The sequence below is a fragment of the Momordica charantia genome (assembly GCF_013281855.1).
Source record: "Momordica charantia cultivar OHB3-1 chromosome 8 unlocalized genomic scaffold, Mcharantia_2.0 BLBB01000008.1, whole genome shotgun sequence".
NCBI classification, from domain to species: domain Eukaryota; kingdom Viridiplantae; phylum Streptophyta; class Magnoliopsida; order Cucurbitales; family Cucurbitaceae; genus Momordica; species Momordica charantia.
This window is the reverse complement of record NW_028275166.1, coordinates 21,177,325-21,189,079: the sequence shown is the minus strand read 5'-3', so window position 1 is coordinate 21,189,079 and position 11,755 is coordinate 21,177,325. Positions and strand designations below refer to the sequence as shown.

At 39.7% G+C, this 11,755-nt stretch overlaps 1 protein-coding gene across 1 annotated transcript; it reads right to left on the bottom strand.

Moving 5' to 3' along the window:
* Positions 1-8,056: 8,056 nt before the first annotated feature.
* LOC148209768 (uncharacterized) lies at positions 8,057-9,648 on the bottom strand. Its single transcript, XM_088126985.1, has 3 exons — positions 9,514-9,648; positions 9,071-9,152; positions 8,057-9,012 (listed from the first exon to the last, which is right to left on the bottom strand). Exons 1-3 carry the CDS (start codon positions 9,646-9,648, stop codon positions 8,057-8,059), a joined length of 1,173 nt encoding a protein of 390 aa, XP_087983111.1.
* Positions 9,649-11,755: the final 2,107 nt, after the last annotated feature.

The window sequence follows — 11,755 nt, the reverse complement described above, 5'->3', positions numbered from 1 at the left end:
TTTTTCAAAAACAAAAAACAAAAAATGGTTATCAAACATATATGGTTTTTGTTTTTTAAAAACAGAAAACCAAAAACCAAAAACTAAAAACAAGAAAAACCAAAAACCAAAAACTAAAATGGTTATCAAATGGGCCCTTAGTTGTAACGCCCCAGAACGTTCCACACGCTTCTAGGTCACGTTAACTACCCACCTGTCTAACCTTAACTCCAAACACGAGATAACGACTCCCTGTGAAATAATTATATAAAATAAAGCTTCAACTCCCATCAATTTACTAACGAATCAATCCTATAGAATATCAATCAATCATCATCCATGGACAACCCCATGAGGCAATTTCATTATTCCAACTAGGCAAACTCAATGAATGGAAGAAAACTAAAATAAACACCTATTCCGAAATAAAGTAGACAACGAGTGGGAACCTCCCAATTATTCAAATAAGAACAAGTAGTTTGTTGACCAAGCCATAAAGTTTTAACCATCTAAACCTAAGCTAAGCAAAAGTAACTACGCAGCCTATGGTCCTCGCTTGTCATGTCTCCTCCGTTTCATCACCATGGTCGGCAACGAATTCTTCGCCTGAAACAATAATTGTAGGGGGGGGTGAGTATATAAAATATACTCCGTAAGTAGCCCTCACCAACAACACATAAACATCATGCTAAAAAAAAATCATGAAACATTCATAGTCATGCTCTTCATCACATTATGCAATCAAACATAGACACGCTCTATAAGATCCGGCGATAACCACAACCATGAACAATTTAACTACCAACCTCGAGGCTCCCTAACATCTCAAGCACCTCTATGCTTATCACAGCTATCCTAGCTTTCCAAAGCTAACTCTTTCGAGTAGAGTCGGCCCCTGACCATTTTTACCCAGAGCCTCGACACTGCTGCATCGACCCTCGACCATTTTTACCCAAGGCCCCGATGACTTTACCATCTATCGGCCCTTGACCATTTTTACCCAAGGCCCCAATAGTTTTCATTCCAAAAGACTCCTCGGATCGACCCTCGACCATTTATACCCAAGGCCTCGACAGTCATCTTTATCCAACATTGGTGTGTCGACCCTCGACCGTTTTTACCCGTGGTCTCGATACCCAATTAGTGACGTATCAGCCCCCGACCATTTATACCCGAGGCCCTGACACTCACTCATTCACTTTCCCCAAGTATCCAACGTTCCTTATCATAACCAACTCCACAACAACCCTTAGCCTGCGAACAGGGTCCGAAAATATGCTTCTATTACACCCACATCTCATAAGAAAATAATATGACTCAGACCAGCACGCTCGCATCATAAAGAAACGTTTATATATGCTCAACCAGCACGCTCACATCATAAAGAAACATTTATATAAACTATTCTAGCACGCCCACATCATAAGAAAACATAATCGCAATAATTACATTTTAACGAGCATCCCTTGGTAATCACACATCATTCCACAACAATTCTCAGCAGTCTAACAAGGCAAAATTCCACCATTATCTCCGACGAACATTCAACACTACACCAAGCATACAGATTAGCACAAACGAGAGTTACCTAGCACAATAGCGTATCAAAATCAATATTAAACATCACAAAACAGCACAATGGAAACCAACTAACACACATTAACGCACGCACACGCCCCTTGTCTACTTATACACAACCGCGCCCCTAAGTTTTGCGTCAATCTCACACCTAGGCACTAAAATAGAAAAAAAACAGCAAGTTATATATACGATTCAGCCTCCGAAATCAATTCTAAGAGGGTTCGAATGGCTCATTACCGCAAAATCGACTTCGTATAGGTGTGGGTAACTTAGATCTAGCTCGCCAAGGTGTGCGTAGCCTAAATCGGGCTTCAAACGGATGTGGGTAATCGCCAAACACCACAAACACTGCAGTTTGCGTGTTACAGCAGGGGAAAAATGCTCCAAATCCTCTTTCGATGCTGTTGAACGCTAAAACAATGTCTGGGTCACCCAAACTACGCTTCCACGGGTCGGGGTTATCAACCGAAACTCCAAGATACCGCCAAAAACACCTACACCGAAGAACGCCAAAGGAAACACCGAGGAAGATCGTGCTGCTGCAAAACTCGTCACGCCGCGTTGCCACTGGATTCGTGAGCGTGTTGCAGTCGTCGCCGCTGATCTGAGGAAATGCTGCCGCTGTGCTGATCGCCGGCGTGGAGGTTATCGAAAAATGGCGGGGCTGGGCGGCTGGAGCAACACAAGAAAGAGGGAGAGGAAGAAGGTAAACTTAGGTTTTTTTCTTTTTATTAATTTTCTTTTCCTTTGTTTTAAAACCAAACCAACCCAACTAAAAGCCCAACATAACCAAGCCCAAAAGAAGGAAAAAAAAACTCATCCCAACCTAAGATTAAACCAATCATGCGGAAACCGATATATATAAATTTAATTAAAGTTTAATTTAAAATTAAATGAAAATCTCTTGATTCGAGACTAACTAACCTGAGGGACTCAGGGCGTTACATTAGTTGTTGGGATGACTCAAATTGTCCTCCCCACAGATGGCGCCAAATGTTTATGCAAAAGTTTGCACAACTTCAAATCGAGTCGAGCTCGAACCCGGTCCTTGCTCCGACCTGAAACTTCAAGGGAAGACCTGCACAAGAGGGCAAAATCTCCGACGCTCAAGTCAGTAAGCAGCTCGGACTCAATATTAAGTTCGAGCAGAAATTCGATACATGATGGTGAAATGAGACCCCCTATATTTATAGGTTTATGTTCCGACAGGAGCTACGACAGGTGGTTACCTTGGTTGGATTGGAGATCAGATATGTCGGGTTTCAATCAAGTCGAACCCGGACACATACCTGAGATGACAACTTAATTCTTGGAGAGAATGACTAAGTCTTCAACCTCGATAGGTTGAAAGGTGGAGCTCCATAAATGTTCTTTCAGGTCTTTTCCCAACCAGCGAATCGATGTCCTCCACGTGGCGGTCAAGTTCCTTTCCCCAAACACTTACTATTATAGTATTTGACTATTAATTGAAGGATCCACAAGTTGTGACTAGCTCTCATGACACAATCATTATGTTTTGGGAACTCAAATATGGTAATGTGATACATTTAATTCCTAATCCATTAAGTTTTGCTTCTATTTTCATACTTTATTTATGTGTTTTTGTAGAAAAGACAACGACAATCGTAACATACCATAAGAAATGTATTTAAGTGGGCAAATTATGGATGGAAAGATGATTATCAGAGTTTATTTTTTATTTTCACATAGTAAAGTGCATGCTGCTAGATAATATCTGTTCACACGAGATTTCCGGAGAAATTATCTTTCGTGGAGTTGAACTTTTATATTTGTAGTATATGTTGTATAGTGGATTCAATCTCTAATCTTTATCCTCTGATTCTTTCTCTCGAACTTGATGTGAAGATTGAGATGCTTGTTTTTGAATTTGGATTGAAGTTATATGTTCTTCAAAAGTTTTCAAGACTTCAAGCATTCAAAGTCTTCAAGTTGGTCTTCGAATATTCAAGTCTTCAAGAGAGTCTTCAATTTGGTGTGAATTCTCTCAATTCTGAAATTCTGAACCTCCAAAACGAATGAGGTCGCCTCTATTTATAGAGGTTTCCATAGGCTTTGGTGGGCCATTGAGCTTGGGTAATTTTGGGCCAAACCCAATTTTTTTAAATGGATTTATTTAAATTTAAATATTAATCCACTTTATTTCATGGTAAATTGGGTTTTGGGCCAAGATTGTGAACCAAATTGATTCCAAGCCCAATACTCATATGACTCAATTACATATTTTAATTGTCAAATTATCTTTAATTTTAATTTAGGGTTAATATATAATTAATCCCTAAATAAAATAGATATTGACGTGGCCGTTTATGATTGGCCCAAATTTTTTGGTTCTACAAATGCCCCCTTTTCGAAATTTATGCCACATATAATTGTGGCTGAATTTCGAAAATATTGTGCAATCAAAAAGATGATTTTAAGTCATAATTTTGAAAAATATTAATCGTGGACCAAGATATCGTTGTAGGTCCAATTAACAATAAATTTGCACAATTTAAAACGAGACATCTGAAATTTATCCATTGAAATTTAAATTATTTTCAAAAGTTTTTTTAACTTTGAATTTAATTTAAAAGTCAAAATATGATTCAAATTCGAATTTTGATGAATTTGAAAATTTGGAATTTATCCAACTTTAAATTGAACGCTGGATTTATAGTTCAAATTTGAAAATATGAAATTTATCCAACCCAATTTAAAAGTTGGAATATAATTCGAATTCAAATTTGGGATGAATTCAAAATTTTTGAATTTATCCAACTTTAAATTAAGCGTTGGATTTATGGTTCAAATTTGAATTTTTGATCAAATTTGAAAACATGAAATTTATCCAACGTAATTTAAAAGTTGGAAATATAATTCAAATTCAAATTTGAGACGAATTTGAAAATTTGGATTTAAATTTAATATCCAATCAAATTTAGAATTTGAATTTGAAAAAAAAAAATCCTACTTGGGAGCTGAGTTAAAATCCCACCAGATTTCAATTTCGAATTTGAATAGGAATCCTGGGGACTTGATTTGGGTCAACTTAAGAATCAAATCAAATTTCCAACCATTATTTGAAAAAGAAATCATATTTGAGTTGAGATTTGATTTGGGTCAAATTTAAATTAAGAATCCAATCAAATTTCCAACCATAATTTGAAAAAGGAATCATATTTGAGTTGGGATTTGATTTGTTATTCTGATTTGAACCCCAAATTTTTGCCTATAAATTGAGCCTTCTGGTGCATTTGTAGAAGCATAGCAGAAGTCCAGTGAAAAGATTGGCTTCAAAATTTCTCCCATTCTTTTTTTTTTCTTTTTTTTTTTTTACTTCTCTTGTATTCAAATTTTAGAAAATATTTTTTTTCCTTTCTTTTCAACTTAAAAGTATTTCTCCCAACAATTTCTTTTAATAGTGCGTTCCTTTTTTTTAGGAGCTAACTTTATTTTGTCGCTTCTTCTATTGGAATTGAGATATCAAACTTTCGCGCTTAACCTAATTATGAAGGTTCGTCTTCATCTTGATTTTTTTTCTCCTTTTTGTTTGCTTTTTTCCTCTCTTTTGCAGCAAAGATACTCCAAGGATTGACAAGACCACCTAATTTGGTGAAGTATCCCTCACGGTTACCATCCTTTCTAGGATGACGCCTATATAGGGATATCATCCGGCTCACACATACTCGCGGGACAAGGCCACCTAATTTGGTGAAATATCCCTCACGGCTACCATCCTTTCGGGGATGACGCCTATATAGGGATATTATCCAGCTCACACATACTTGCGGGACAAGGCCACCTAATTTGGTGAAGTATCCCTCACAGCTACCATCCTTTCGGGGATGACCCCTATATAGGGATATCGTCAGGCTCACACATACTCGCGGGACAAGGCCACTTAATTTGGTGAAGTATTCCTCACGGCTACCATCCTTTTGGGGATGACGCCTATATAGGGATATCGTCCGGCTCACACATCCTCGCGGGACAAGGCCACCTAATTTGGTGAAGTATCCCTCACGGTTACCATCATTTCGGGGATGACGCCTATATAAGGATATCGTCCGACTCACACATCCTCGCGGGACAAGACCACCTAATTTGGTGAAGTATCCCTCACGGCTACCATCCTTCGGGGATGACGCATATATAGGGATATCGTCCGGCTCACACATACTTGCGGGACAAGACCACCTAATTTGGTGAAGTATCCCTCACGGCTACCATTCTTTTGGGGATGATGCCTATATAAGGATATCGTCCGGCTCACACATAACCGCGGGACAAGGCCACCTAATTTGGTGAAGTATCCCTCACGGCTACCATCCTTTCGGGGATGACGCCTATATAGGGATATCGTCCGGCTCACATATCCTCGCGGGACAAGGCCACCTAATTTGGTGAAGTATCCCTCACGGTTACCATCCTTTCGGGGATGACGCCTATATAGGGATAAGATTCAGCGGCTACAATTTCTTCACCAACGATCGAGCAGCTACAATTTTTTTTGCAAAGCTGCAATTTCTTTACTAACGATCATGCGGCTACAACTTATTCACTAATGATCAATCAGTTGCAATATCTTCGTCAACGATCAAGCGTCTACAACATCTTCGCCAACAATAAATTGGTTGCAACTTCTTCGCCAACGATTAAGTGATTGCAACTTCTTCGCAAACCATCAAGCGGGTGAAATATCTTTGCCAATGATCAAGCTTGCAATATATTTGCCAATGATCAAGCAGCTACAATTCATTCGCCAAGGATCAAGCGATTGCAACTTCTTCGCTAACGATTAATTGCCTGCAATATCTTCACCAACGATCAATCGGCTGCAACATTTTCGCCAACCATCAAGCAAAGATCAAGTTTGAGGGATGATACTTATCATGAGGGGCACGACCTAATTTGATGGTATATGCCCCCAGTGATCATCCTTCATTCTTCTACAAAGCTAGCGTTCAATAGGGTTAAGCGTCGTATCGTTACTCTTGGTAAGGTTGCGTTTTGCAGCGTTACTGTGGTGTCGCCATATTGTTTTTTTAAGTTTTTTTTTTTTATAAAAACTTGGACTGAACTTAAAGATTTCTTTAAGCTGCCTACGTATCCAAGGAAGAGATCAAGTCATAACGTAGTTCAAATACAAGATTTTTTTTTTCGGTCGTTCACCTTTTAAACTCATGCAGGCCAGGAGTATCATGTAGTTTAGACTCTTACGATAAGGAGTGTTTACATTTCCCGCATAAAATCTTTTAAGAAATTTGTCGTTAATCAGACCAATTCTCAATCCATCTTTATCAACGATTTTATATGCTCCATTTGTGTAAACTTCTTTGATGATGTAGGGTCCATCCCATTTAGGTGTGAAATTATTCCCTGTGTGACGCGTCGTGATGATAGGTCTTCGAATAGCAAGCACCATATCACCAACTTGAAATGACGGAGGCCGAACATTTTTATTGAAGGCTTTGGTCATTCGAGCCTGATAGCATTCCAATGTTTGTTGCGCATCAAGTCTCTTTTCATCAAGTGCTTCTAACTCTTGAAGGCGTAATTTTGCATTATCTTCAGTGGTTAAACCTTCTTGCACTGCCATTCTTAGTGATGGAATTTCTCCCTCCAATGGAAGGATAACTTCAACACCGTAAACTAAAGAGTAAGGCATAGCTCCTGTAGGCGTACGATGAGTAGTTCGATAAGCCCATAACACTTCACCGATCTTTTCTTGCCAGTCTCTTTTTGTCTTGGAGACCACCTTCTTCAATAAGTTGCATAACGTCTTGTTGAATGCTTCTGCCAACCCATTCGCTGCAACATTATACATGGACGATTTATATTGCTTGAAGCTAAACTTTTCACATAGTTTGTCCATCAGACTATTGGAGAATTGTCTACCATTGTCAGTGACAATTCGTTGAGGTATTCCGTACCGAAAAATTATATGAGTTTGGACGAAATTTACAATGTTCTCTTTCTTTGCCTCTTTTAGTGCAATCGCTTCAGCCCACCTTGAAAAATAATCAGTCGCCGCGAGTATGTAAGAATGTCCAGCTGAAGATTTGGGTGTCATAGGACCGACAAGGTCAAGTCTCGAAGATTCGAATGGCCACGAAGCTACTGTGGGGTGTAGAGGCTCTGGTGGCTGATGTAGGAAATTAGCGTGAATCTGACAAGCTTCACACTTCTTCACATATTCCATAGAATCTTGAACCATTGTGGGCCAATAATAACCCATTCTCTTTAATCAGAAATGGAGCTTTGGTCCAGATTGGTGAGCACCACAAACTCCTGAGTGTGCTTCTTCTAATGCTTTAGTTGATTCTTCCTTTCCCAAACATCGAAGAAAGAGGCCTTCAAATGAACGACGGTACAAAGTATCTTTGTAGTAGATAAATCGAGCAGCTCTTCTACGTATTTGAGTCTTATGTCGGAGATCCACTGGAAGCTTTCCATGTTGAAGATAATCTAGAATGGACTGTCGCCAATCTTCTTCTTAAATAATGCAAACTGATATAGCATTTGCTTCTTGATGTTCACTTTCGATTGGTGGGGTGACCCATTTCTGGCAGAGTGAAATGTGCAACGTCTCATCTTCTGAAACCATAAGAACAGTAGCCAAATTTGCTAGGGCATCTGCCTTTTTGTTCTCCAAACGAGGAACATGCTCTAGTGTTACACCATTAAACGTCTCCAGTAGTCGTCTAGCATAAACGAAGTAAGGCTTAAGGTCTTCGTGCTTCACATCATACTCCAGCAGAAGTTGGTTGATTATCAACTTCGAATCGCCGTAGATCTCAATGTATGTTATTCCGATTTCTATGGCAATTTGAAGTCCTATGATGAGCGTTTGATATTCAGCAGCGTTGTTTGAACACAATTCACCAAGTGTGAAGCTATAGGGTAACATATGTTTCTCAGGTGAGACAAAGACAACACCTGCCCCCGCTTCATTTCTTCGTGCTGCACCATCAAAGTACATGGTCCAAGGTTCCTTTACTTCAACATAGAATACTTCTTCATCAGGCAAATCCTCGCACAATTTCCAATCTGATGGGACTCGATGATTCGCTAGTAAGTCTGCCAATGCTTGCCCTTTCATTGCCTTTTGCGGTACGTAAACAATATCGTACTGTTGGAGCAAAATAGCCCATTTTGCCAAACGTCCCGAAATGATCGGCCTCGACAAGATATATTTCATTGGATCAGCCTTAGCAACTAGATGCACCGTAAAGGCTTGTATATAGTGCCTTAATTTATCGACAGCGAAGAAGAGAGAAAGACACATCTTCTCAATTGGAGAGTAGTTTAACTCAGCTCCGATTAAGGTTCTACTCAAGTAATAAAGGGCTCGTTCTTTCCCCTTTTCTCCTTCTTGTGCCAACAACGCTACGAGCGATCTTTCTTGCGCCGTGATATATAATATCAACGACTTTCCTGCTATGGGTGCACCTAAGACGGGTGGATTAAGCAAGTATTTTTTTATGCTTTCAAAAGCATTTTCACATACTTGATCCCACTAGAAACTTGTATCCTTCCTCATCAATCTCTGGAAAGGTTTGCATCGGCAAGCTAGGTTGGAGATGAATCTCCTGATATAGGCCAGACGACCATGAAGGCTTCTCAGCTCATGTAAGTTCCTAGGTCTTGGTATTTTTTGAATAGCGTCAATCTTTGACTGATCGATTTCGATTCCCCGATGTCTTACAATGAAACCAAGGAACTTTTCCGAAGTAACTCCAAATGCACACTTGAGAGGATTCATCTTTAATTGATACTTTCTCAAGCGATGAAAGACTACTTTTAGATCCCCTAGATGATCTTGTCGCTTTTTGGACTTAACCACGAGATCGTCAACGTAACATTCAACATGTTTATGTAGCATGTCATCAAAGACCTTTTGCATGGCGTGCTGTAACTGGCACCTGCATTGTTTAGTCCGAAGGGCATTACCTTATAACAATATATCCCTTTCGGAGTTCGAAATGCTGTCATTTCTTCGTCTTCGAGTGCCATCCGAATTTGATTGTATCCTGATGATCCATCCATGAAAGATAAGGATTCATGTCCTGTAGTAGCATCAACCATGATTTCAGTGATTGGTAATGGAAAATCATCCTTGGGACATGCATTGTTTAAGTCACGAAAATCAATGCACACACGAAGTTGACCGTTCTTCTTTCTTACCGGAACAATGTTTGCTATCCATGTTGGATATTTCACTTCACGGATGAAACCCGCCTTTATCAATTTATTGACCTCAACTTCGATTTGAGGTATAAGTTCTGGTCGAAATCGACGTTGTGCTTATTTCACTGGCCGATATCCTTGTTTAATTACAAGGTGATGGATTGCCACTTTTGGATCAAGTCCTGGCATTTCTTTGTATGACCAAGCAAAAATATCTCTATATGTGATGAGTAGGTTCATATATTTACTTTCTTCATCACGAGTAAGTGACGTACTTATGAAGGTTGGACGCGGACTTCTATCGTGTCAAGATTTACTTCCTTAAGTTCGTCAACTGTTGGCTGATTGCCATCTTCTAATGATGATGGGGCTTCTTCGACATCTTCTTCAGATGTTTCAGTGTCTGAGGCCTCTTCAACAGTAACATGGCAACATTCGGCCATATCTTCCTCGTATTCTTCATTCTCATCCAACGGTTTCGTTAGGATGATAGTATGCGGCTTCACCTTCAAGGAGCCCTCCGTACTTACAAAAATACGAGTCTTTCTTCTCATGCTGTAGGGCACACTACTATAGATTTCTTTGTCACCTTTCCTCTCAGTAAATTGCCTCTTTTTTGAAGCTTCTTCTGTCCCTTCATGTTCCAGGCGTTCGAAAACTGATGCAGAACAATTGTCCGTATTTTTCGCTGGTGTAAAGCTTAGTCTTCGGAAAACTAAAGGTCGTTTAGAAGAAATAGGTACACTTGAGCTTCCTTCTTCTCTTGTGGTCGTGCCTAACCTCTGAAAAGCCGAAGTGCGCGTAGAACTAGAAGCTGGATATGAAGTTTCTTCTTCTGCAGTACCGACACCTAATCTTTCAAAGATCAAAGAGTGTGCAACTGGCGGTCTGATGCGATTTAACGCAGAAACCCTTTGGTTAGCACTTTCTTTATTTTTTTCAAGGTCGTCAGCTTCTTCTACCGTAATATGGTTCGTGTCTGCGACCTTTGCTTTTCCTTTCCTGGTAATGTGAACAGGCTCTGGTGATTTATATCCAAGGCCTACTCTAGAGGTAGGTATGACGTAACCCTCTTTTTGCAACTTCTTTTGGGTTGAAGAAAGTTTGGGTATTTCATCGAAGATCCTTAGGCTTTTAAACTCAGTATGAGTTGTAAAATCATAACCTGCTTTTGCCAAAAGCTTATATGCTTTAGGGTCAAATCCATCCTTTGTTCGCTTCTCAGGCAAGATCACCTTTATCTGGTCGTCCTCGGACTTTTTAGCCTCTTGCTTTGTTATCTTTGTAAGAGGCGTGGTGAAGTTCTCTTTCAAGATTTCTACATCACCGATCTTTAGATTTCCCGAGCATTCCGTAAATGGTGATTCACCCTTCTTTCGTCGAGATAAAAGGACATAGCGAAGGATAGGAGCACTTGACACTTTCGCAACCTTCGAAGCCGATAGCTTTGTGGCGCTAGTAGATGTTTCATTCTTTTGGACATTTGAAGTATTTACTTCTTTGATTAATCTTTTGGCTGAAGAATCTTCCAGTTGTTCCGACTTAGGTTTATCACAACTCTTGATCAAGGGGATTTCTGTGGGTATAGTTTCCCCTATAACCTCAATCTTCATATAGAATTTTGCATCTGCAAAATGAGACTCAGCCTCTGAGAACGGGTTCGTATCAGCTTCAATTTTCTTAATGCCATCTTGATAAAATTTGAAACATTGATGCAGTGTGGACGTCACTACTCCATTTCCATGAATCCAAGAGCGCCCTAATAATAACTTGTAGGTGGTCATGGAGTCTATGACATGGAATAGAGTGTTAGCCTTTAAGTCCCCAATGCTGAGTTCAAGACGGATCGTGCCAATTGCTCGCTGACCACCTTGATTGAAACCTTGGATCACCAGTTTACTATTTGATAACTCTTCCATCGATATGCCTAGCTGCTTCATGGTTGACTTAGGCATCATATTGACAGCCGAGCCATCATCAATAAGAATTCGGTCGACCTTTTGTT

Coding starts and splice junctions, on each gene's coding strand:
- LOC148209768 (XM_088126985.1), bottom strand. CDS start 9,648: ATGGTTGATGCTACTACAGGACATGAATCCTTATCTTTCATGGATGGA. Junction 9,153..9,513: donor AAGGGATATATTGTTATAAG/GTAATGCCCTTC, acceptor GGCCTATATCAG/GAGATTCATCTCCAACCTAG. Junction 9,013..9,070: donor CAAGTTTCTAGTGGGATCAA/GTATGTGAAAAT, acceptor CACCCGTCTTAG/GTGCACCCATAGCAGGAAAG.